The sequence below is a fragment of the Brassica napus genome, chromosome C4, assembly GCF_020379485.1.
Source record: "Brassica napus cultivar Da-Ae chromosome C4, Da-Ae, whole genome shotgun sequence".
Lineage (NCBI taxonomy): Eukaryota > Viridiplantae > Streptophyta > Magnoliopsida > Brassicales > Brassicaceae > Brassica > Brassica napus.
In genome coordinates, this window is record NC_063447.1 from 13,812,730 (window position 1) to 13,838,711 (window position 25,982).

Consider the following 25,982-nt stretch of genomic DNA (forward strand, 5'->3'; position numbering starts at 1 on the left):
AAAATAATTTCTTTTTGCACTCCCGCGTAAAATGTTTAAGTTCCAAGATTTTAACTATTACGGAGGAACAAAAGGGATACAGAGAACGTAATTGTCATTGGATCGCGCTATATTCATTTGAGTCACTTGGATTAAATTCTCAGTTTCTCTCCCGCTCTCTCTCTCTCTCCTTAAGACTTTACATTTCCATATGCATAGAGATATCGCCGTTCATCAAAGCTCTTTCTGTATTCTTTAACTCGTTGCTATCTCTTTGGTTCATAGTAAAGAGCATCTTACTTCGACCAAAAAAAAAAAAAAAAGAGCATCTTACTTTATTGTTGCACGGCCACTCTGCCCCACACATTGCTTTCCTAGGGTTTATAATATATATTCTGTGAATTTTACCTCTTGACTCTTTCTAATTCTCAGAATAAAAGAAAGAACAAACTTAGTGCTTGGTGTGTCTGAAGAATTCTTATTAATGTAAACATCATTCATTCTTACTACACCAACGTATCAAGAATGTTTAAAGAGTATAAGTCTATATTAAAAAACATACTTATATCACTTTCAAATAGTTGACATTTTCTTGTTTTTTAAATCGAGAGAGAATGGCATGAATCTTTCCTGCATTTGCCGTCTCTGTGTTTTTTTAATCTCTAATCACTCAATTAATATGTTTATGTTATGATTAGATACAAATAAAAAACAGAATATAAACACAGTGCGTTTGATTACTTCATAACTTCATTCTTTTCAAAGTAAAACAAAAAAAAAACCAAAAAATGCTTTGTACATTTGGTTGTGAAGATTGAATGAGTAAAATTTGAAAACCTGCAAAATGAGTTTTGCAGGTGGGAGAGATGGATCTAAAGGTTTCATGAAGAGGGTTACATCAACTTTCTCCACTAAGAAAAACAAGAACACAACAAATGATCCCAAACCACTACTTCCTCGGTCCAGATCAACTGGTTCAAACTATGAATCCATGAGGCTACTTCATGGTCAGGGGAAAAGGGCTCTTCCAGATGTTAACACAAAGAGAACCAAATCTGCTGGTGTCTCTCCTCAGCCAAGGCGTCAAAAGATCGATGAATCCGGGAAACAGTTCACCAAGCTGAGATGTTTTGATGACAGCGATTCCGTTTGGCTGTCTTCGGATTGTGCTTCTTCCAGCTCTCTTCTAGGGGAACGCAGAGTCTCTGTGTCGTTTCATTTCTCACTCGACGAAAGGGTTGTCTCTTGGTTATCAAATGCTGCTAAGAATCAAGGTGACATCATCACTACCGCAGAGAATCATCAGAAAAGTTCAAAGAAGGCAAAATATTCTTCAGAGAAAAACAACAACAAGACTTGTCCAAGTGAAGAGTCATATGCGAGTCCTGAGTTGACTTTACAAGAAGAAAAGAAAGTTAGCTTCTCTTTAGAATCAGAGATGTCTCTGGAGAAATCTGCAGAGATTGGTGATCCCAAGAGCAAGACTGTTGCGGAGCCGCTCTTCTGGCCGTATGAGCAGAAGTTTGATTGGACACCAGATGATATATTGAAGCATTTCTCCATATCTCCTCGGAGAAAAAAGTCAACGGGAAATAAAAGTAATGGTACCTCTCCAAGATCAATGAGGGCACAGCTTCAGACAAGAAAGCTGGTTCTCAAAGAAGGGTGTAAGAGAAAACTCATGTTCAATGGTCCTGGATCAAGTCCAAAACAAGCACGGACAATCGGTAATAAGAAAACCAAGATGAGCAAGAACCAACAACAACCCATCATGAAGAGTTTGAAGAGGAACAATAGTTTTCCAGCAAGTTTAAGAAACTCGAGGGAGGAGGTACCTGTTCAAGCTGCTGGAGAGAGTGTAGAGATGTGCAGAAAAACACCTAAGAAGCTTATCATGACACGCAGGTCCAGGACTTTCATAGAAGATGACTTTGCCTTGATGAATGATTTCTCTATAGAAAATGCGGTGGGGCTTTGCGAGTTCAGGGGAAGAGAAGGCATTGATTCAGACTTCAACACTGATGGTTTCTTGTTTGAAGATGCTCTATGAAAAAGAAAAAGGCTTTCTAGGTTCGAAAACCCGAGACTATAACAACATCTGCACTGTAGATTACGGAATTCGGCTCCGAACCTCCTGGTATTTTCAAAAAAAAAAAAAAAATCTGCATTGGAGACATTTTTGTTTCAATAATTGTGTATCTGTTGGTACAAGTTTGGGAATCTCTGAAATGTGTTTGCAGAGAGATGGTTTCCCTTCTTCTTGGAATGTTTTAGCAGAATAACTGTTTCTCTTATATTAAACATACTTTTTTCTTTGAGAATTCCTCGTTCCCTTTCGTGTGTTTGCTACATCTTGCTATTTCCCTTTTCCTGAAATATTTGGTGTTGTGTTTCAAGTGAGTCAGAGAGATATAATGTGTATGTTTCTGACCACTCTAAGCAGAGAAAATTGTTATTGATATCTTCTTATTTGCCAAGATAAAATGCGATGTGTTGATCTTTTGCAAATATTTTATAAACCAAGTAACTGTCTGGCTTTTATAAGTGTTTGTGTAAGAAATAATTTACATTATCGATTACAAAAACATTTACTTTCAGTGGCTATACTGTATTTGGAAGTGAACTTAGAGGATCACCCAAATACATAGTGTGATAGGTACAAAAATGTTTAAATTGATAAATACCTTCTTGTTATTTGTTTTATTTGCTTCACAGATGTTGCATTTACAGACTTTCGGATGCATATAAACACATAACCAGGCCTCCTCCCGTACATGATACCACAATGTTTAATAATGTCTATGATCACTTTTAATTAGTTGTAATGAAAGAGCAAAGCCTTTGATAAAAATGGTTGGATGATTTTTAATGTCAACATCATTCCTATTACATCAACGTAGCAAGAATGTTTAAAGAATATTCTTAAAACAAAAAAAAAATCATATATCATCTTTCAAGTAATTGACATTTTCTTTCTTATTTTTTTTTTATTCAGAGAACGGCATGAATCTTTCCTGTATTTGCCGTTTCTGTTTCTCTAATCAGAAGCTTAATATGTTAATATTATGAATAGACAAAAAAACATAAACACATTAAGAGTTTGATTACTTCAGAACTTCATTCTTTTGACAGTAAAAAAAAAAAGCTTTGTATTTGGTTCTGAAGATTGAATGAGTAAAATCTGAAACCTACAACATGAGTTTTGCAGGTGGGAGAGATGGATCAAAAGGTTTGATAAAGAGGATTACATCAACTTTCTCCATCAATAAAAACCAAAACACAACAACAAATGATCCGAAACCAGTTTTTCCTCGGTCTAGATCAACAGGTGCTAGCTATGAATCAATGAGGCTGCGTCAGGGGAAAAAGGCTCTTCCTGATGTCACAGCAAAAAAGACAAAGAGGACCAAATCTGCTTGTGTCTCTCCTCAACGAAGACGTGAAAAGATCGACGAGTCCAGGAAACAACAGATTGAAGATATCGATTCCATTTGGTTGACTTCTGATTCTTCTAGCTCCCTTCTAGGGGAACGTAAAGTCTCTGTCTCGTTTCACTTCTCACTTGACGAAAGCATCGTCTCTTGGTTATCAAATGCTGCTAAGAATCAAGAAGACACCAAAGACAATCATCATCATCATCATCACCAGAAAAGTTCAAAGGATGCAAAATATTCTTCAGAGAACATACGAAAAGATGGAAAATATGTTGGAACAGATTCTGCAAAGCCGTGTTCTTCACATTTACCTGAAAACAACAACAAGACTTGTGAAGAGACCTCTAGTTTCAACAGATATGTGAGTCGTGAGTTGACTTCGCAGAGTCACGAAGAAAAGAAAGTTACCTTCTCACTAGAATCAGATGCGTCTCCTTCACCGGTTATCTCAAATCTTTGGCCACCTACTCCTCCTATAACCATACTAGCATCAGCTTTGGAGAAAGTTGCGGAGATTGGAGGTTCAAAGAGAAGGAATGTTGTGGAGCCGCTTTTCTGGCCATTGGAGCAGAAGTTTGATTGGACAACAGATGATATAATGAAGCATTTCTCCATGTCTCCTCAGAGAAAAAAATATATTGGATCCAAAAGTGCTAGCACCTCACCAAGGTCAATGAGGGCACAGCTTCATACAAGAAAGCTAGATCTCAAAGAAGGGTGTAAGAGAAAACTCATGTTCCATGGTCGGCCTGGATCAAACTCAAAACTAACACAGATTCCAGAACTGAAACAAACAATCAGCAGCGACCAACCACCCATCAAGAACCGTTTGAAGAGGAACAAAAGTTTGCCATCAAGGTTGAGAAACACCAGCGAAATATCTTCAAAGGTGGTACCTATTGAAGCTACAGAAGAGAGTGTAGAGATAAGTAGAGAGGAAAAGAAAACACCTAAGAAGCTTGTCATGACCCGTAAGTCCAGAACTTTTTTAGAAGATGACTTTGGTTTGATGAATGATTTCTCTATAGAAAACGCGGTGGGGCTTTGCGAGTTCAGGGGAAGAGAAGGCATTGATTCAGACTTCAACACTGATTGTTTCTTGTTCGAAGATTCTCTATGAAAAGCAAAAGGCTTTATACGACATCACGGTTATATATTGCATATACTTGTCAAACAAACATCTGCATTGGCGACAACTTTGTTCCTTGATTGTATACCTGTTGGATAGATTTATTTATAAGTTTATAACACATATATGTCATGCGTTTTGGATCAATCAAAAGATCTGGAACATAAGTTTATGTTCCTTAGTCCTTACTCCTTAGAATAAGCAGAGCAGATAGAAGGAGAGAAACACAACACATTGGAGAAATATAGAAACCATGGATGAAAATTGAAAAGTCACTGTTTTAAAAAGTAGAAAAAAAAAAGAGGGAGAGACCAGTCTAGAACGCTGCGCTGTTTTTAATATAGAAACGCTGATATCATGTCATGCGTGTCGTTTCAATCAAACCAAAACGACACAAAGTATACCTTTTGTTTACTGTCGGATGAGTTAACACTTAACATCCATTTCCCTATTGTCTAGGGTTTCATGAAGAAGCAAGCTTCTCCCTCCGCCATGAATTCACGGCGGTGCACGGTCTTGGAGGATCCTCAAATCATAAGTCGAAGCATCTCACTACTTACTGCTGACGAAGTGTTACTGAAGATTCCAATCGATCTCATCATCGAGATATTCTCGAGGTTACCGTTGAAGTCTATCGCGAGGTGTCGTTGCGTATCGAAGCGGTGGGCGTCCTTACTCCGCCGTCCCCATTTCACGGAGTTGTTCTTCACCAAATCGTTGGCTCGCCCCCAGCTATTTTTTCGCATGCCAGAAAGAGAGTGAGATGATCTTCTTCTCTTTACCTCAGTCTCAGAATCTTAACGAGTATGTGTCTCTTACAGCCGCGGATCATCATATTACTTTCCCCTTTGAGCGTGTGGATGGCATATCTAGTTCTGTCAATGGATATGTCTGTATAAGCGGTCATCAGATCTTAAAAGGAAGGAAGACCCGAAAGGATGTGTTGGTGATATGTAACCCTAGCACGGGACAATCCTTTACTTTACCCAAAATACCTAATCTGAAGAACATGAAGAGCACTGCAAAGATCTATTTAGGTTATGATCTGATTGAGAAACAACACAAGTGTTGGCAATGGCCAGGGTAGATGGTAGAGGTGTGCATCAAGTTCTTACATTAAAAGGAACTAGGAACCTGACTTGAAGGATGATTGAATGTAGCGTACCCCATTATTTTCCAAAGGCAGAGTGCATATGTATCGACAGTGTTTTGTACTACGGTGCTTTGGGTTCCAATATGTGTCATATTCTAGTTTGCTTTGATGTCAGATCCGAGAAGTACAGCTCCATTAAAGCCATTCAAAGAGCAATAGAGGATGCTGCAACTCTGGTAAACTACAAAGGTAAATTGGCTTCACTAATGGCGCAACCCAACCCCCTTTTTATTAATGGAACAAGTACAAGTTTTGAGATGTGGATTCTAGAAGATCCTGAGAAACATGAATGGTCCAGCCGTATTTACAAATTTCCTCCTGTTTGGAAGGATGTAGTTGCAGGGGAGGTCTTATTCTTTAAAGGAGTGACTGCCACAAATGAAATTGTTTTGTCCCCCAAAACTTCATCCGATCTTTATTATGTTTACTACTACAATTTCGACAAGGAAACTATAAAAAGAGTTGAATTCCAAGGAATGAGGCCGTTTAGGAAGGGTTGGGGTTCTGGAGTTTTCACCTTACTGAACCATGTAGAGGACGTGAAACTTATGTAATTGTTTTAGAACTTTGTAACGGAAGCTGGCTCCTTGAAGATGTTAATGAAAACCTTTTTTTCCAGTGGTTCTGTGTTGCTGTTATAACTTTTTACTTATCTAAGTTGTAAATTATGGTTTTGAAACTCCTCTGGACTGATTTCACTTGCGACTATTGCTACTATTTGTTTTACTTTTGATATTGGACTTAGGTATATGTACATTAACAGATCATAATTGCTTGAAGCAACACCTACTGTGTACTCCATTGGGATAAGACATAACCCTCTGCTTCTCAATCTGTACTCCCCCAGCTCCTCGTCCTGTTTACAGACACGAGCAAGTGATGTTGAGTCCCGATCATAGGTTTTGAGTAGCAATCCTAGTAAAAAAAAGGGGTCGAGATTCTGCTCACGTGGTTGTTTGAAGATATGGAGCGCCTGGGGGTTATTGGTTTAAGAATTCTTGAGGAAATATAAAATTTTAAGAATCTATTGTTATTGGTTTATTAATTTTTAAAATCTTTCCAAAATACATTGTTATTGGTTTAAATTTTTTGTTATTCAAAAAGTTTAGTTTTTATTGATTTTGCTATTCTATTAAATTCTATGGTTATTGGGAGCTAAATTCTTTATATTTTTATTCATAAACCTAGACTTTGAAAATATCATGTCTACTCATAAGATTTCTGAAATCTGTGTAGTAATAAAAACATTCACATACTGTATGATATATTTTTCTTGTTTGACCTGTGATTTTCAGAAGATCTCTTTGTCGGTTAGTTTCGTATTTGGTGTGTTCAAACATAATCTTTCGTTTGTAAGAGTGATGCCTCAAAAAAAATGTCAATGAAAATAAGACTGATAAAAATCTGTCACGTAAATGAAGATAAAAATGACTATTTTCATAACAAAGCAAAGAACAAACCATAACACAAAGAACCAATACTATAAAATGCATTTGCCTATGTGAACACGTACCAAACAATAATACACTAGTGTCTCATCGAGATTCATTGTTGAAAATTTCTACAATATTTTGTATATTACATTAAAAGGAGAAACATTTTGAAAACATACATTGTGCAAATACTTAATAATCAATAACAATCTATAGAAATCAATACAAAATATTTGATAGAAATTTAGAAAACATTTGTTAAATCTACTAAACTTTTAAAAATCTGTCAACTTCTAAAATCACTAAACTCTTTCCAAATTCTGGTTCTAATAACTCCCCAAAGAATATGTTATGTTACATTAAGGTAATCAGCCCTCAAAAATTCACAATATGTCGTGCATCTATTGCACACTGTCCAAAAAAGGAGGTTCAAATTCAGGCTGAGATTCATACTCATGCCTAGGCTTTGGCCTTAGCTTGTTAGATGAATCTGGCTTGTGGCTTTTGTGGTTTCTGCATTCCACTCTTTTTATGTTTACCTTCTCAATCAGAAAACTGAGACCAATCTTTTAAAACCAGTTTAAAGGCGCCTTATGCGCCGTTGAACTTGTTCTGATGCAAGATGAAGCAAAAGAGCTAACTTGTTGTACTGTTTCTTGACGGTTTCATCATCAGAAAAGATCTACACTCAGAATCTCATATAAATATATTCTCTTCCTCCTCTGGTTGATGCAGAGAGATAACATCAATCATATTCAGCGCTTGTTTTAAACAGTCAAGATTTGGATACAAACTTTTTTTTTTTTGTAGTAAACACAAGTATTCTGATTGAAAGATAGCTTGGTCCAACAAAAACATTCAAATCTTGGGCCATCTACTCCTCCTATAACCATACTAGCATCAGCTTTGGAGAAAGTTGCGGAGCTTGGAGGTAGGGATGTCAAGTTTGGCGGCCCACGCCCAAATGGGTGTGTACAGTTGGGCCATTTAACACTCATACCAAAGAACACCCACACCCATTTAATGCCCATACCCAAAAACACCCACACCCAAGTTAGCCCATACCCATTGGAAATAAACCAAGATCACCAATTATTATTCTTTTTAACAATTAGCTCAATTTTGTTCATAATCAATTATTGTAAACTCAATTTACAAACTTATATACTTATAGAAAATAAAAATTATAGAAAATTTGTATAAACTCAATCTAAACTTAATTTTAATGTCATTGAAAATTTCTGAATACAAATGTGATGTAAATTAAATTCAATAGACTTCAGTTTTTCATAACTCTCTGTTTTATGTAAAAAAAGTTATAACTCTGATATCATGATTCACTTTGCTCTAGCTTCCAGCTTCTTTACTTGTCTTTAGCCTGTAAGAAGGAAAAAAGATAGCAACTTGGAGTTATTCAATGATTCTCATAACTTGTATGTAAGGGCAGAGACATCAACACAAGCATTAACATTTCAAGCAAAATAACTGTGTTGTATGGAGACTTACGTAGGGATGCTGACGTTGAAATGCACATATTGATCCCCAAATATTGTTGACTTTCTTGCTCTAATACCTGTTCGTAAAAAGATGTGATTTGATAAGTAAACACACAAGAATATACTCAACGTCAACGCTTGATTTTCTCACTCTCTCCCAACGTTTGCTCTCTCACTCTTGTACTCCAGAAACTATGAGTATATCCATGCTATGAAGACAGGGATGACTCCGAGCAGAAACGAAACCTGTATTTAAAGAGAAATACAATACACGTCAACCCAAAACAAAACAATATTCTAAACGATTTATCATCATCATCAGAACTAGAGTAAACAATGGAAACAATGGAAACGAGATTATCATCCACAAAACCCACAAAACCCACAACACAGAAAGTAGAGAAATCGCGAGATCAGAGCTAAAATCGAATCATACCTGAAATTGTAGAGAAATAAAGAAGGGAATCGATGGGAGGGAAGAGAGAATCGTATGGATTGATGAACACAAGAATAGTAGACGAAGAAAAATCTGAGAGGAGAAAATCGTTGGTTGCAGAAAGAATCGCGAGAGAGAATAAAAGAATCGGGAAAAATTATTTCTGATTGATTTTTTCCCAAATTCTCTAAACCCTAGAAATTAAGTTTTTGGGTCAGTCCAACACCCATTTGGTTTGGACCAGTTAACCCATGGGCAAAGTGGGTCTTTAACCCAATTGGACCATTAATTATTTGGGTATGACCATCACCCACCCATGTTTGTTTGGAATAGGTTAGCCCATGGGTGGCCCAACCAATTGACACCCCTACTTGGAGGTTCGAAGAGAAGGAACGTTGTGGAGCCGCTTTTCTCCATGTCTCCTCAGAGAAAAAAATATATTGGATCCAAAAGTGCTAGCACCTCACCAAGGTCAATGAGGGCACAACTTCATACAAGAAAGCTAGATCTCAAAGAAGGGTGTAAGAAAAAGCTTATGTTCAATGGTCGTGGGTCAAACTCAAAACTAACACAGATTCCAGAAATGGAACGAACCGAGATCAGGAATAACCGACCACCCAATAAGAAGAGTTTGAAGAAGAACAAAAGTTTGCCATCAAGGTTGAGAAACTCGAGCGCAATATGGTCAAAGGTGGTACCTATTGAAGCTACAGAAGAGAGTGTGGAGATAAGCGGAGAGGAAAAATCACCTAGGAAGATTGTCATGACCCGTAAGTCCAGAACTTTTTTAGAAGATGACTTTGGTTTGATGCATGATTTCTCTATTGAAAATGTGGTGGGGCTTTGCGAGTTCAGGGGAAGAGAAGGCATTGATTCAGACTTGAACACTGATTGTTTCTTGTTCGAAGATTCTATTTGAAATGAAAAAAAGGCTTTATACAACATCATACTGTTATTATATATAATGTAGACCTGTCTGTCATACCAACATCTGCATTGCGGACAGATTTGTTCCTTGATTGTGCATATGTGTTGGATAGTAAATAAATGTAACATTTCTATATACAACATACATGTATGCGTTTTGGATCAGTCAAAGAGCTGTAATAAGCAGGCACAAAGAGAGATACAAAAGTTTTGTTACAAAACCATTGGAGAAATATAGCTAACTTTTCTTCATTAGCATGTAACGGTGTTGATACAAGTCCGGTGAAACAGTCAAAAACGTTTCGCCGTTTTTAATACACCAAACGACATGCAATCTAATATCAAGTGCGTCGTTTCAATCAAAACCAAAACGACCAAAGTGTACCTTTGCACAGTCCGATAAGTTCATTTTCATTGAAGAAGCAAGCGTCTCTCTCCGCCATGAAATCACGGCGTCGCAACGTCCCTGAGGATCCTCAAACCATCCGTAGACGCAGCTCACGACTTAGTGCTGACGAATTATTATCGAAGATTCCAATCGATCTCGTCATCGAGATATTCTCGAGGTTGCCGTTGAAGTATATTGCGAGACGTCGTTGTGTATCGAAGCGGTGGGCCTCCGCCCTTGGCCGTTCTGACTTCAAGGAGTTGTTCTTGACCAAATCTTTGGCTTACCCTCAGCTACTGCTCGCCTGCCAGAAAGAGAGTGAGTTGATCTTCCTTTCTTCACCTCAGCCTAAAAATCCTGATGAGGCTGTGTCTCTTATAGCCGCGGATCATCATATGACTTTCCCCTTTGAGCGTGTGGATGATATATCTATTTCTATCAATGGCTATGTCTGTATAACCGATGAACGGATCTTAAAAGGAAGAAAGACCCCAGAGGATGTGTTGGTGATATGTAACCCTAGCACGGGACAGTCCTTTACTTTACCCAAAATACCTAAACTGAAGAAAATGAAGAGAACTGCAAAGAGCTTTTTTGTGTATGATCCGATTGAGAAACAACACAAGGTGTTGGCAATGGCCAGGGTAGATGGTAGATATGTGCATCAAGTTCTTACATTAAAAGGAACTAGGAACCTGACTTGGAGGATGATTGAATGTAGCGTACCTCATTATTATCCAGGGCCAAAGTGCATATGTATCAACACTGTTTTGTACTACGGTGCTTTGGGTTCCAATAAGTGTCATATTCTAGTTTGCTTTGATGTCAGATCTGAGATGTACAGCTCCATTAAAGCCATTCAACGAGCAGTAGAGGAAGGTGCAACTCTGGTAAACTACAAAGGTAAATTGGCTTCGCTAAGGGCGCAACCTAACCCCCATGCTATTAGTGGAACAAGTACAAGTTTTGAGATGTGGATTCTAGAAGATCCTGAGAAACATGAGTGGTCCAGCCGTATTTACAAATTGCCTCCTGTTTGGAAGGATGTAGTTGCAGGGGAGGTCTTATTCTTTTAAGGAGTGACTGCTACAAATGAAATTGTTTTGTCCCCCAAATGACATTTATTACGTTTACTACTACAATTCCGACAAGGAAAGTATAACAAGAGTTGAATTCCAAGGAATGAAAGGGTTGGGGTTCTGGAGTTTTTACCTTACTGAACCATGTAGAGGACGTGAAACTTATCTAATTGTTTTAGAACTTTGTAATGAAGCTTGCTCCTTGAGGATCTTAATGAAAACCTTTATTTTTTCCATTGGTTCTGTGTTGTTATAACTTTTTTTTGCTTAAAGGTGTAAATTATGGTTTTGAAACTCCTCTCCACTGATTTCACTTGCGACTATTGCTACTATTTGTTTTACTATTGATATTGAACTTAGGTATGTCACTTAGGCACATGTGTCCTCCATTGGGATAAGACATAACCCACTGTTTCTCAAATTGTACTCCTCCAGCTCCTCGTCCTGTTTACAGAAACAAGAAAGTGATGTTGAGTCCTGATCACAGGTTTTTGAGTAGCGATCCTAGTAAACAAAAAGGGTCGAGATTCTGCTCACGTGAGTAGTAATGGGGTTGTTTAAAAGATATGGAGCGCATAGAACCTGTACAGACAATTGAGAATAAAGTCATTGTTGGATCGGAAGAGAGACAAATGAAGCATGTTTGGATCCAAAACAATGAAGGAAACAGAGCAGACCTTGACTTGTTCTTGAAGAAACTGAATGTATTGCACCGCCTCAGGCAATCTTAGTGAGAGCCCCTTATCTTTTACAGTGCTTCTGTGTGTGTTATAACTATTCGGTTATCAGAATGAATATTCTCTGTTCTATACCATATATTCTTGTTTCAGTGGTTATGGAGCAATGATTGTTCTAGATTATGTTTTTTTGAAACTCTTGTCTAACTGTCACACTATGTTATTTGGTGATCCACTAATTACACTTTCCTACTATAGCTTCAAATTGTTTTGCTTTTAATATTGAACTTAGGTATGTTACATCATAATTGGAATCTATCTGAATTGTTGTATCATTTGTTGATCTGTTTTATGAGCCAAATACATGTATTATAAATTCAGATTGGCTGTAGAGCTTGCTATGAAACATATTATTGTGTTGTTTGTTGCTATACTGAAGAAGACTCGAGGATTGCTTGGATTCTGTTGCGGATCAGATCTAATGGGCCTCATCGCCTGTTTCTCAGAGAAAAGAGGCAGATTGCTATACAACTGTGGACTAGAATTGCTTTGAAACAAGTTCTTCAAATCGTCTTTGCTTTTACCTGAAAGCAACAACAAAACTTGCCCGGGGAAATCATGTGAAGGGCCATCTACTTCCAATAGATATGTCCTGATTTAACTTAACCGTGTCCTGAAGGAAAGAAACTTAGCTTCTCACTAGAATCAGATGTGTTTCCTTCACTTGTTAGCTTAACTGGTAGGAGATCTGGTCCTAACTAAAACCGTATACTACCATCAGCTTTGGAGAAAGTTTCTTCTAGAACCACTTACAGTGATGGTATGAATGGCTACTTGACATGAGATACTCACCCGCCTATATTCAGATCCTTGGTATAGGGTATGGAGGACAACTTTGATCAACCAAGTCATGTGAGATGTCGGACCTAATTTATTGAAAAGAAAAGGCTTTCAAGGTTCTAAAACCGAGAAGATAACAACATTACGGTTACATAACTGAGCTATACGCTGAATTCTATACTTCTGAGCTATAAATATTCTCTATATTTTTTCTTCAGTGCATTTTTTTAACTTATCTCTAAGACCCCAAACAAATAGAAAAAAAGTATCCCAAAACTAATGGTGAAAGTACAGATTTTTTATTGTTTTGTTTTTAATAAGTAAATTAAGTTTACTTAATTATGGACATTTTTTGATAATTTAACAGATTGAATGGACTTTAAAAATAAAAAAAAATGAACCATGGATCCATGTAAAATGCCCATGTTGCCGTGGATAAGAGCTGGCACTGCTTAGTCATTGGAATAAGAGAGAAACAAACAGTTAGGGAGATATAGCAAAATATATGGCTCTCTCTAAGTTCTCATATTGAAGATCTTAATGAAAGCCCTTATCCTTTCCACTGATTTTGTGTTGTTATAACTTTTTCGCTTATATCTTGTTTAGTGGTTCACGCATTATGGAGAAATGATCATGCTAAATTATGTTTTTGAAAATCCTCTCTGACTGATCCACTTCCCAGTATTGCTATAAATTATGTTACTTATGATATTAGACTTAGGTATGTACATTGGCAGATCATAACTGGAATTGATCTGAGCTGTTATCCTTTGTTAATATGATCATGTGGTTTACGAGCCACTATATGTGTGATAAATTCAGATTGGCTGTACAGCCTGGTATTATTGTGCTGTTTGTTTATTGTTATACTGAAGCAAGCTTGAGGATGTCTTGGATTCTGTTGCGGATCAGATCTAATGGCATCGCCTGTTTCTCAGAGATAAGCTGCAGATTGCTCTAGGACAAGACAACTGTGAACTACAAATGCTTTATGAGAAACTAAATCTGTTGGAACAAGTTCTTCAAAGTCGTCTTTGCTTTAAAGTAAAGCACCAACAAAACTTGTCCACCGAAATCATGTGAAAGGTAATCTAATTCCAACAGATATGCCAGTCCTAATTTGACTTCACCGAGTCGCAACAAAAAGAAAGTTAGCTCCTCACTAGAATCAGAGGTGTCACCAGTTAACTTAACTGGGCACTCTGATCCTACTAAAACCATACGAGTCCAGCATCAGGTTTGAAAAAAGTTGCTCCTAAAACTACTTGCAGTGATGGTATGAACGGCTACTTGAATCTCTATGCTCATGAAAGACTCACCAGCCTATATTCAGGTCATCAAGGCTTTAAGTTGATAAAACATTCAAGCTTATTTGTTTTCCTTTTTGCTTCACAGATTTTGCATTTACACACTTTATTATGCACATAAACAAATAACCAGGCCACCTATTAACCCAAGTGCTTAATGGGTTGCTTACTGATTTTTGGATTTAAAAAAAAAAGGAAAAAGAAGTAATTAGAAAAGAAGCGGTGCTTAGTGGACACATGTTGCCCTATCATTGACTTCACGTCCCTTTCTCTCTTCAAGAAACGCAAGCGACGGTGACCGCGAGGAGATTTGCCATCTTGATGAGGAGATCGCGGACGGCGACGGCGAGGATATTGGAGCAAGAGACGGTGACGGCGAGGAGATTTGCCATCTTCATATTTACTTTCGTTCTGCTCTTTCTCGCCAAGTAATAAGATCTGGGTTTCATATCAATCATCACAAACGAACTAGTTAAAAAGCTGGATACTTTCGAGGGTTTAGGATTTAGGACAGTATTGGTCGGAAGAACTTAACCGAAAGATTCGATTTTTATATGTTTGTTTGAGAATCTCAGATTTCATTATGTTTCAGAATCATGCATGAGAAGAATATTGTAGAGGACGTTATCAACGAGAGATTCTATTCTTTCAGTGTTCTAACAAAGTCTTTTAAGAGATTCTATTCTTTCAGCTGCTGATGTGTTGTTGTGGAGGAACAAGAAGATCTCCGCAAGTGTTCTGATGGGAGCTACTGCGATCTGGGTGCTTTTCGAGTGGATCAACTTCCATTTTCTCTCTCTCGTTTGTTACGGTCTTGCTTGGTATGATCGTGCAATTCGTTTGGTCTAATGCCTCAGGGGCTCTAAACCGGTAATGTTTGCATAGCATATCATTGGCTCATTGTGGTTGCAATCTAAACAAGTGCTTTATTACATATGTTTCAAAGCAGCTCACAGTCTGGAGTGTCTCGCCTCGTCCTTCCAAAAGATTTCTTTGCGGAAGTCGGTGTGACCATTGGAACAGAGGTTAACCGTGGTTTGATGTTTCTTCAGGACTTGGCTTGTAGAGGGAGTTCGAAACAGTTCCTCATGATAGTGTATATCTTATTAACATCTGCATAATGTTAATAATGTTCATGGCACTTTAATCAGTTCTGCATTAACATAATTTTCAGGCTGCGATTGGACTATGGCTAGCCGCAATGATCCCTTACAGATTGCAACTTCCTAACCGTTTTGTATATTGGTGAGTGAGATTCTTTAGAAAGATTGAGAATTTGAGTTTATAAGATTTTTTTTTCTAAGGGGTGATGCATTTTGTATGTGTGAAGGATTTGTGGGAGCTCACACAATGCCGGTTCTGTATGAGAAATATGAAGACGAAGTTGATGGTTTTGTTGATTCTCTGCTCATGAAATTTCATAGTCACTATAAGAAGATGGATACTGGCTTTCTCACTTGAATTCCAAGTGGAAGGTTTGGGTTCAAGAAGCATGACTAAATCAACTTGTTTATGTGTGGATGAAAGGTATGTGTAGCTTGATTTATTCTTGAACGTCTTCTTCTTGGTTTACTCGATGTTTCAAACAATGTTGGCTTACTTTCTGATGATGGCAAGAGATTTTACAAACCAAAGTGTTTCTTAATTTTTTTATTTTTGATTTTTTAATATGTTTTATATGATAAATAAATTTTATCTTAAATAAAACAATGTTTAATTTTTTTTTTTAAGAACCTCTAAATAAGATATTTGTATTGGAGGATAAAATTTAGAGGTTGCTTAAAAAAATGTTTAACACCCCTTTATTACTAAAAAAGTGATTAAGAGCTCCATTAGAGATGCTAGGGTTCTAAGAAGTTACATGATTAATGGTGCTCTATGAAGCTACATGATACCAAGATTTGTATTAATGTGATCACTTTTGTGACCTGTATCGATAAACATAAATAGTTTAACCCTTGTGGTGATTTTTTAATAATAAACGACAAAAATACAATTATTTATTTTCCACAAAACCGTAACAGTCATTTTATCAATTGATCTACGGCGGTGCGGCGTGAACTCGTAATTTCCACTGCGAAACGAGACGGTTTGGTTTGCATTCCCCCAACTGTCTAGGGATTGAAGAATGAAGAAGCAAGCATCTCCCTCCGCCATGAATTCTCGGCGGCATAACGTCTCCGATGATCCTCAAACCATCCGTCGACGCAGCTCGAGACTTAGTGCTGACGAACTATTACTGAATATCCCAATCGATCTCATCATGGATATATTCTCAAGGTTACCGTTGAAGTCAATTGCTAGATATTATTGCGTATCGAAGCGGTGGGCCTCCGTACTCCGACGTCCTGATTTCTCGGAGTTGTTCTTCACCAAATCTTTGGCTAGTCGGAAGGTATTGTTCGCATGCCAGAAAAAGAGTAAGGTGACCTTCTTCTCTTCAGTTCAGCCTCAAAATCATGGTGAGAACTTATCTCATATAACCGGTGATCACCGTATAACCTTCAGAGTTGAGCGTGTCTATGATATATCTAGTCCTGTCAATGGCTTTGTATGTATTAGAGACTATCGGATCTTAAAAAGGAAGGAAAACCAGAGAGCTTGTATCTGTGATATGTAACCCTAGCACAGGACAATCCTTTACTTTACCCAGAATGAAGACAAGGAAGAGGACTGGGATGAGAAGCTTTTTAGGGTATGATCCCATTGAGAAACAACACAAGGTGTTGGCAATGACCAAGCAAGATGATAGAGTTGATGAGCATCAAGTTCTTACATTAAGAGGAAACGGGAACCTGGCATGGAGAAGGATCGAATGCAGTATACCCCATTCCTTTCCGAGGCTAAACTGTATATGCATCAGTGGTGTTTTGTATTATGCTTCTAAGGCTCCCAATGGTGATTATTTGATTGTTTGCTTTGATGTTAGATTTGAAAAGTATAGCTTTGTGTAGTGCCTCCCGCAGTTCTAGTAGACTACAACGGTAAGTTGGCTTCACTAATGGCGCAACCGGACCCCGATTTTATTAGCGAAACAAGTACAAGTTTGGAGGTGTGGATTCTAGAAGACCCTGAGAAACATGAATGGTCCAAACGTATTTTCAAATTGCCTCCTATGTGGAAGGATGTTGTTGCAGGGGAGGACTTGTTCTTTGAAGGAGTGACTACTACGAATGAAATTGTGTTGACTACTACAATTTTGACAAGGAAACTATAACAAGAGTTGAAATCCAAGGAATGAGAGCGTTTGAAAGAGGTTCAACAGTTCTCACCTTTCTCAACCATGTAGAAGATGTGAGGCTTATGTAATTGTTTTAGGACTTTATAGTGGAGGCTGGCTCCTAAGTTCTCATCTTGAGGATCTTAATGAAATCCGTTATTGTTTCCGCGGGTTTTGTGTTGTTGTAATTTTGTTTCGCATATTTAGCAATGATTGTTCTAAATTATATTTTGAAACTCCTCTCGCCTGATTTCATTTCAGACTGTAGGTTCAAATTGTTGTAGTTTTGAAGTTTGATACTAGACTTAGATAAGTACATTGGCACATCACAATTGGAATCTATCTGAGTTGTTATCGGTTGTGGTTTAAGAGCTAACAGACGTATGATAAATTAAGATTGGCTGTATAGCTTGCTCTGTAACATATTATTGTGTTGTTTGTTGCTAACTTGCTATACTGAAGGAGGCTCGAGGATGTGTCTTGGATTCTGTTGCGCAGCAGATCTAATGGCCTCGCCTGTTTCTCAGCGATAAGAGGCAGATTGCTACACAACTGTGGACTACAATTTCTTTCCGAGAAACTAAATCTGTTGAAACAGGTTCTTCAAAGCAGTCTTTGCTTTTACGTGAAAGCAACAACAAGACTTTTCCCAGGGAAATCACGTGAAAGCTAATCTGCTAACAATATATATGTCAGTCCTGATTTGACTTAACCAAGTAGTGGCGAGAAGAAAGTTAGCTTCTCACTAGAATTAGAGGTGTCTCCTTACGGGTTAGCTCAATATACCATACTAGCATCAGCTATTGCTTCTAGAACTACTTGTAGTGACTGATGGTATGAATGGCTACGTGACTCCATGTTCATGACTCCATGTCCATGTTTATTTAGCATGTGACCCGTATTGATACAAGTTTGGGGATCTCAGAAATGTTTTTGAAGAGAGATGGTTTCCCTTCTTCTTGGGAATGTTTTAGCAGAGAGGTCGTTTCCCTTGTGCTATATACTTGCTACATCTTGCTTTTTCCTTTTCCGGAACCATATGCTGTTGTGTGTTTCAACTTTCAAGTGAGTGAGAGAGAGAAAGTATATGTTGCTGACCACTTGAAGCAGAGACAATTGTCACTGAGGGACTTTGTTATTTGTAATGTATTATTAGTTTCTTGCCAATATCTTGTAGACCGAGTACCTGGCTCGCTTTTGTTCTTAACGAAATCATTGGCTCGCCCTCGGCTATTGTTCGTCCGCCGAAAAGAGAGTGAGTTGATCTTCTTCTCCTATAGCAGTCGATCATCAAATGGCTTTTCCCTTTGAGCACCCCCCCCCCCCCCCCCCTATATAAAGTTCATCTATTAATGACAAAAAGTTAAAATACTATTGTGTAAACAAAAAAATATGCCTATATTACACAGAAATGCTATTTTCCCCTAAATATAAAAGAAAAAAATAGCAATATCTATTTTAGTGAAAGAAATAGAGGTGGATTGAAGTAAATTTTACTCTATTATAGCATATAAAGGTAAATATATGAGAGGGTTAGAAATGCTTTAAGAGACACGACTCAAAATCAATGAAAGTATCGAATTGTAACTCACACCATCTCCAATGTATTCTCCTATTTGTTCCTCTATAATAGACATGAATTATTTTCCGATGTATTTCTCTATTTTTTTCTCTAAAAAAGAATATTCTTACAAGATTCTTTTTCTATTTTACAATTAACAAATTTTACTTATAATTGTTGAAAATTAATCCATTCATTGTGAATTTTGATTTTTTCAGAAAATTGAAATATTATTTAAACTAACCATTTTACTTGAAAAACACATAATACAAAATATAATAAATTAAAATAGACATCATCTTCTTCTTTTTTGTCAACTAAATAGACATTATCTAACCATTGATATTACTATATTTTCCTATAAATGAATAATTAATGCATTTCGAAATGAAAAATGATTTTTATTTATCAAAGTTGTTGGAGCATGTTGTATTAATTAATATTTAGGTTAAATTTAAATATGTTATCAATATGAAAAATCTATGTGAAACTTCTAATTAATTAAATTTTCATTTTCATTTTAGTTACATATAAAACTAAATATCATTTGTTAAATACAAATTTTCTTTTAAAATAAAATAATAATATTTTTTATTTATGTTATTTATAACTGTGAAAATTTAAGAATTATTACGTAAACAAAAAAAACTGTATTGTTAAATATAAAAATAAATTGTATTTCTCCATATACATATATTTTAGTTATAGTTATAACAAGTTAAAAGACTGATGTGTAAATAAAAAAATTTGTCTATATTATAGAGGAATGTTATTTTAATTTTTAAATATAGAGAAAAAAAATAGTAATTTTTATTTTAGAAAAAAAATAGAGGTGAATTAGAGTAGATCTTACTCTATTATAACATATAAAGATAAAAATAGCATAGAATTGGACATACTCTTTAACACAATTGGGTTTTGGAAAAACTATTTGATTTGCGTGCCTTCAGTGCCACTAATAAGCATTGTCCTGCTACATATAAAGAGACATCGAGTTGAATGAAGGTAACCAAAGAAAAGAACTGCATCAAAGAAAATTGTTAGAGCAATTAACCTTTTCGTGGTATGCTAGAAAATCACACGGCTCATGCTGGGATTATAGTGAATATATCCGACGAGCAGAGAAATTCTTGTGTTTTTCTCTCGAAATGATGAATAGCTAAGAACGACGTTCCGTTTTTTAATTGACAAACTACACGCACACTAATTTCGTGTCGTGTGTGTCGTTTCAATCAAGCCAAAACGACATGAAGTGTAACTTTTGTTGACTGAGCCAACAAAACGATCGTTTCGTTTCGTTTCATATTTTATTGACAGTCGTGCCGGATGGGTTAATTGCACTGCATCTTCCCAATTGTCTAGAGTTTGACTTTGACGAAGAAGCAAGTGTCTCCCTCCGGCATGAATTCACGGGGGTGCAACGTCTCGGATGATCCTCAGACCATCTGTCGTAGCAGCACACAACTTAGTGCAATTGACGATTTTTTACAGAAGATACCAATCGATCTCGCCATCGAGATATTCTCGAGGTTGCCGTTGAAGTCTATTGCGAGATGTCGTTGCGTATCTAAGCGGTGGGCCTCCTTTCTTCGCCGTTCTGATTTCACGGAGTTGTTCTTGACCAAATCTTTATCTCACCCGAAGCTTTTGTTCGCCTGCCGAACACAGAGGGAGTTGCTCTTCTTCTCTTCACCTCAGCTTCAACATCCTGATGAGAACTTGTCTACTATAACCGCCGATCATCAAGTGAGTTTCCCCTTTGAGAGCGTCTATGATATATCTAGTCCTGTCAATGGCTTTGTCTGTATACGAGATGATTTGATGTTAAAAGATAGGAAGACCCAAGAGCTTGTGTCGGTGATATGTAACCCTAGCACGAGACAATGCTTTCCTTTACCCAAAATGAATATTGATCCACTAGTAAAAAAGAGTACTCCGGTGAGAAGCTTTTTAGGGTATGATCCCATTGAGAAACAAGACAAGGTATTGGCAATGATCAAACGATATGATACAGTTGTGGATCATCAAGTTCTCACATTAAGAGGCTCCGGGAACCTGACATGGAGAAAGGCTGAATGTGGCATACCCCATTTTCCTCCGAATCCAGACTCTATTTGCATCGGCGGTGTTTTGTATTACGCTCGCTGCTAGAGCTTCCAGTGGTGGTTATATGATAGTTTGCTTTGATGTCAGATCTGAGAAGTACAGCTTTGTTAAATTCACGGAAAGAGAAAAGTATTTTGCAACTCTGATAAACTTCCAAGGTAAATTGGCTTCGCTAATGGCGCATCCCAACCCCCTTTTTATTAGTGGAACAAGTACAAGTTTTGAGATGTGGATTCTACGAGACCCTGAAAAACATGGATGGTATCCAGGTATTTTCAAATTACCTTCTATGTGGAAGGATGTAGTTGCAGGGGAGGAGTTATTATTTAGAGGAGTGACTGCTACAAATGAATTTGTTTTGTCCTGCAACTGCAAATCTTCATCCGAGCCTTTCCATGTTTACTACTACAATTTCATCAAGGAAACTATAACAAGAGTTGAAATCCAAGGAATGGGAGCATTTGAGAGGGGTTCTATAGTTGGCTTATTTACGAACCATGGAGCAGATGTGAAGCTTGTGTAATTGTTTTTGAACTTAATAGCATAGGCTGGATCTAAACTTCTCATCTTGAAGATCTTAATGAAAGCCCTTTATCTTTTCCACTGATTTTGTGTTGTTGTAACTTATTTCCCATATCTGTTGTTCAGTGGCTCATGCACACACTATGGAGCAATGATTGTCCTAAACTATGTTTTTGAATTCACTTCCAGACAATAGCTATGTATTGTTTTACGTTTGAAATTGGTATGTACATTGATTGGCACATCATAGTTGGAATCTATCTGAGTTGTTGTCATCCTTTGTTCATTCGTCTACGAGCCAAAACATTAATGATAAACTCAGATTGGCTATATAGCTTGTTATTGTGCTGTTTGTTTTATACTGAAGGAGGCTTGGGGGTGTGGTGGATTCCTTTGCGGATCGGATCTCATGGCCCTGCCTGTTTCTCAGAGATAGGCTGCAGAATTCTCTAGGACAACACTACTGTGGACTCCAATTTCTTTCTGCAAAAATAAATATGTTGGAACAAGTTCGGCAAAGCTGTCTTTACTTCTCCATTGAAATCATGTTAAGGGTCATCTACTTCCAATAGGTATGTGAGCCAGTCATTTGACTAACAAGAATGGGATGTGTGTCCTTCAGCGGTTAGCTCATCTGTTGTGCAATCTGATCCTAGTAAAACCATACCAGCATCTGCTTTGGAGAAAGTTGCTCTTAGAACTAACTTGTAGTGAGGGTAATGAGTATGAACGGCTACTTGACTCAGTGTTCACGAGAGGCTCACCCGCCTATGGAAGACTTGTTGACCAGCCAAGTCATTGACGGAGCTAGTTTTCATAAATGCAAGTTGATGAAACATTCAAGCTTACTCTGTTTTCTTTGCTTGTCAGATGTAGCATTTTCGTTGAATAACAAAAAAAAAATGCTAATTTCATCATGGAGATGACTTTTGCGTTGATGGATGATTAATTTATCTATAGAAAAGGCCGTGGTTGGGGCATATATTTAGAGTTTTGTGTGACCTCATCGATAAGAAATGGGAGAGTTTGAGTAACTTAAAAGAGTTAAAACAAACCTAGTTTGTTTCTTAACAGTCGTCTCATAGATGGTGAGAAGATCTATTCAATTTTCGCACTAGTGCCATTACTCTAAGCCAATGGATGCATATTTTGGCAAGTACTGACATACTATCCAAGGTTGCTTCCGAAGTCAACAATCCCAAGCCTTCTCCAAACTATAGAGGATGTCTTCTCCCTCGCAAATACCCAAAATCCGTTTCTTGGTCTTCTCTTAATAGCGCATAGGCTGGATCTTAAGTTCTCATCTTGGTCTACTCTTAATGATTTTGGTAGTTTATATTGTGCATCCTTTTGTATATAGTTCATACTATTATTCTTTTGACAGTTTACTATTACTGTAAAGGTGTTAAACTGAATTCCACTTCAAAAAAAAAAAGAAAAAAACATTCAGAACAGGGGCATGATTGTAATATCGCTATGCTATGATGCTAAAACCCTACCTTCCTTTCCATCGAGGCCATTCACCACTATATATATACACACACACAGGCTTCTCGATCTCCCTCTTCAACCTAGCCGCTACACTATCTCCCCTCTGCAACAATCACTTAGGTAAGCTTTTACTCCTCATCTACGATCTCATTTCTTACTTTGCAGAAACTGTTTCGACCTCATTCAATTTCTATCAGCTTAACGCTTCTTTACATAAATCATTTTAGCTTATCTGAGATTTTGTTATTTGGAAGATTGATTGCTGGTTAGATCTGTTGTGTGTTGATCGTTTCTCTATAATTTCATCTGCAGATAATTCAGCCATGGGTAAAGAGAAGTTCCACATCAACATCGTGGTCATCGGCCACGTGGATTCCGGAAAATCGACAACCACCGGTCACCTGATCTACAAGCTCGGCGGTATCGACAAGCGTGTCATCGAGAGGTTCGAGAAGGAAGCCGCCGAGATGAACAAGAGGTCTTTCAAGTACGCGTGGGTCCTGGACAAGCTCAAGGCCGAGCGTGAGCGTGGTATCACCATCGACATTGCTCTCTGGAAGTTCGAAACCACCAAGTACTACTGCACCGTCATCGACGCTCCTGGCCATCGCGATTTCATCAAGAATATGATCACCGGTACCTCCCAGGCTGATTGTGCTGTTCTAATTATCGATTCCACCACCGGTGGGTTTGAGGCTGGAATCTCTAAGGATGGTCAGACCCGTGAGCATGCTCTTCTCGCTTTCACGCTTGGTGTTAAGCAAATGATTTGCTGCTGTAACAAGGTGAATGATCTCTTTACTCTTTAGCTTATTTGTGTGTTGTTGTGTTCTTGATTCTAACGTTATTGATTATGTAACAGATGGATGCAACGACTCCTAAGTACTCTAAGGCTAGGTACGATGAGATTATCAAGGAGGTGTCTTCTTACTTGAAGAAGGTTGGTTACAACCCTGACAAGATCCCGTTTGTCCCCATCTCTGGTTTCGAGGGTGACAACATGATTGAGAGGTCCACCAACCTCGACTGGTACAAGGGGCCGACTCTCCTCGAGGCTCTTGACCAGATCAACGAGCCCAAGAGGCCTTCAGACAAGCCCCTCCGTCTTCCCCTCCAGGATGTCTACAAGATTGGTGGGATTGGAACGGTGCCGGTTGGTCGTGTTGAGACTGGTATGCTCAAGCCTGGTATGGTTGTGACATTCGCTCCTTCGGGTTTGACCACTGAGGTTAAGTCTGTTGAGATGCACCATGAGTCTCTTGTGGAGGCGCTTCCGGGTGACAACGTTGGGTTCAATGTTAAGAACGTTGCTGTCAAGGATCTTAAGCGTGGGTACGTTGCGTCCAACTCCAAGGATGATCCTGCTAAAGGCGCTGCTAACTTCACCTCCCAGGTCATCATCATGAACCACCCTGGTCAGATTGGTAATGGTTACGCCCCGGTTCTTGATTGCCACACCTCCCACATTGCTGTCAAGTTCTCTGAAATCTTGACCAAGATTGATAGACGTTCTGGTAAGGAGATTGAGAAGGAACCTAAGTTTTTGAAGAATGGTGATGCTGGTATGGTGAAGATGACTCCCACCAAGCCTATGGTTGTTGAGACTTTCTCTGAGTACCCACCGCTTGGACGTTTCGCTGTTAGGGACATGAGGCAGACTGTTGCTGTCGGTGTCATCAAGAGTGTTGACAAGAAGGACCCGACCGGAGCTAAGGTGACCAAGGCTGCCGTCAAGAAGGGTGCCAAGTAAAGTACCTTCAGCAAGAGTCTTTCATCCGAAGACAATTTTAGTTTTTTCACAGTAGTTTGGTGTTTGGTCGCTTGTTTGTGTTATAGCTTCGTCTCTTGTCCGTCAGAACTATGTTCTCGTAACTGGGTTCTCGATCGGAGGTGGCGGAGCTACGTTGAACTCTAGCTTGCTGTTTTTTGTTTTACTTTTGCTATCGGGTTATGAACTATTTTGGATGTTTAGTTATTATGAATATGGCATGAGATCATTTCGTGTTGTCTAATATTGTTTTTATGCGTATCGTAAATCTCTGAAGACATTGTTGAATCCATTTTATTACAAATGCTAACTTTCACATTTTCTTGTTGGGTCACAAGAGTGAACTAACCGCCCCTCGCATATTTTTCAATCAAGTTAACGGGGACAGTGAATGCTCTCGCTTCCAGGAACAAATAACGGGGACAGTATATGTCGAAGTTTAGACAGTAACAATGCTTGCATTCTACGACATGTTACACGTGATCAGGGAGGGTCATGTTCCCTGCACTGCACAAGACAAAAATCGGACGAAGCGAGTCTTTCTTTTCTTCTTATGGTCAAGCAAATGGATCGTTGAATAGCTTGTAACAGAATACTATTAAAAAATGTAGGAACAAAATTCCCTATAACTAAGGACTTATTTGTGTACTAACCAAAAAAAGGAAATTGGTTTTGCAGAGAGAGGGGAGAGAAAGTTGAAGAGAGACTGAGAGAGTGTATTTTTGGTCACTTAGCAAATTAGGGGTTTTTGTGATAGAAGCAAATTTCCCTATAGCTAATGTTCAATCAATACTATGTTTCATGCTCTTAGAGTTACATGTCGTAAAATGAGTTTCTACGTGATATCGTAGAGTTCGTTATATAGTAGTTGTAATGTTATATCAGTTATCTAAAAAACAAAATTAGGTTTTAAAAATAATTCAAAAGTATGGATTAGTTTTGGGAAGATTATCAAATAACACTAATCTTTGTTTCTATTACTAGATTAACAGTAATTTTTTTTATTTACAAAACTGTTTTTTGTACCCAAATTGCC

General features: G+C 37.9%; 4 protein-coding genes and 3 pseudogenes across 4 annotated transcripts; all 7 read left to right on the forward strand.

Annotated features, from left to right (window-relative positions):
• Positions 1 to 506: 506 nt before the first annotated feature.
• Positions 507 to 2,312, forward strand: LOC106416945. The gene has a single exon (XM_013857820.3). The coding sequence runs from the start codon at positions 824 to 826 to the stop codon at positions 2,027 to 2,029; it is 1,206 nt and encodes a 401-aa protein (XP_013713274.1). The 5' UTR covers positions 507 to 823; the 3' UTR covers positions 2,030 to 2,312.
• A 184-nt stretch (positions 2,313 to 2,496) lies between these two features.
• Positions 2,497 to 6,320, forward strand: LOC106416946. The gene is made up of 2 exons (XM_048754459.1): positions 2,497 to 5,300; positions 5,364 to 6,320. The coding sequence occupies exon 1, from the start codon at positions 3,175 to 3,177 to the stop codon at positions 4,531 to 4,533; it is 1,359 nt and encodes a 452-aa protein (XP_048610416.1). The 5' UTR covers positions 2,497 to 3,174; the 3' UTR covers positions 4,534 to 5,300; positions 5,364 to 6,320.
• Positions 5,008 to 6,320, forward strand: LOC106417725 (annotated as a pseudogene).
• Positions 6,321 to 10,364: 4,044 nt separating this feature from the next.
• LOC106417715 (F-box protein DOR) lies at positions 10,365 to 11,690 on the forward strand. The gene has a single exon (XM_013858490.3). It carries the CDS (start codon positions 10,429 to 10,431, stop codon positions 11,449 to 11,451), a length of 1,023 nt encoding a protein of 340 aa, XP_013713944.3. The 5' UTR covers positions 10,365 to 10,428; the 3' UTR covers positions 11,452 to 11,690.
• Positions 11,691 to 14,415: 2,725 nt separating this feature from the next.
• Positions 14,416 to 17,811, forward strand: LOC125585426 (annotated as a pseudogene).
• A 2,502-nt stretch (positions 17,812 to 20,313) lies between these two features.
• LOC125585427 lies at positions 20,314 to 23,125 on the forward strand (annotated as a pseudogene).
• Positions 23,126 to 23,153: 28 nt separating this feature from the next.
• LOC106451398 (elongation factor 1-alpha 1) lies at positions 23,154 to 25,190 on the forward strand. The gene is made up of 3 exons (XM_048754460.1): positions 23,154 to 23,298; positions 23,491 to 23,963; positions 24,041 to 25,190. Exons 1-3 carry the CDS (start codon positions 23,169 to 23,171, stop codon positions 24,926 to 24,928), a joined length of 1,491 nt encoding a protein of 496 aa, XP_048610417.1. The 5' UTR covers positions 23,154 to 23,168; the 3' UTR covers positions 24,929 to 25,190.
• Positions 25,191 to 25,982: the final 792 nt, after the last annotated feature.

Bases quoted from the DNA above. Each gene is read 5' to 3' on its own strand.
- LOC106417715 (XM_013858490.3), top strand. From the start codon at position 10,429: ATGAAATCACGGCGTCGCAACGTCCCTGAGGATCCTCAAACCATCCGT.
- LOC106416945 (XM_013857820.3), top strand. From the start codon at position 824: ATGAGTTTTGCAGGTGGGAGAGATGGATCTAAAGGTTTCATGAAGAGG.
- LOC106416946 (XM_048754459.1), top strand. From the start codon at position 3,175: ATGAGTTTTGCAGGTGGGAGAGATGGATCAAAAGGTTTGATAAAGAGG.
- LOC106451398 (XM_048754460.1), top strand. From the start codon at position 23,169: ATGATGCTAAAACCCTACCTTCCTTTCCATCGAGGCCATTCACCACTA. The intron at 23,299-23,490 runs GTAAGCTTTTAC...TTTCATCTGCAG, and splicing joins CCTCTGCAACAATCACTTAG to ATAATTCAGCCATGGGTAAA. The intron at 23,964-24,040 runs GTGAATGATCTC...ATTATGTAACAG, and splicing joins TGATTTGCTGCTGTAACAAG to ATGGATGCAACGACTCCTAA.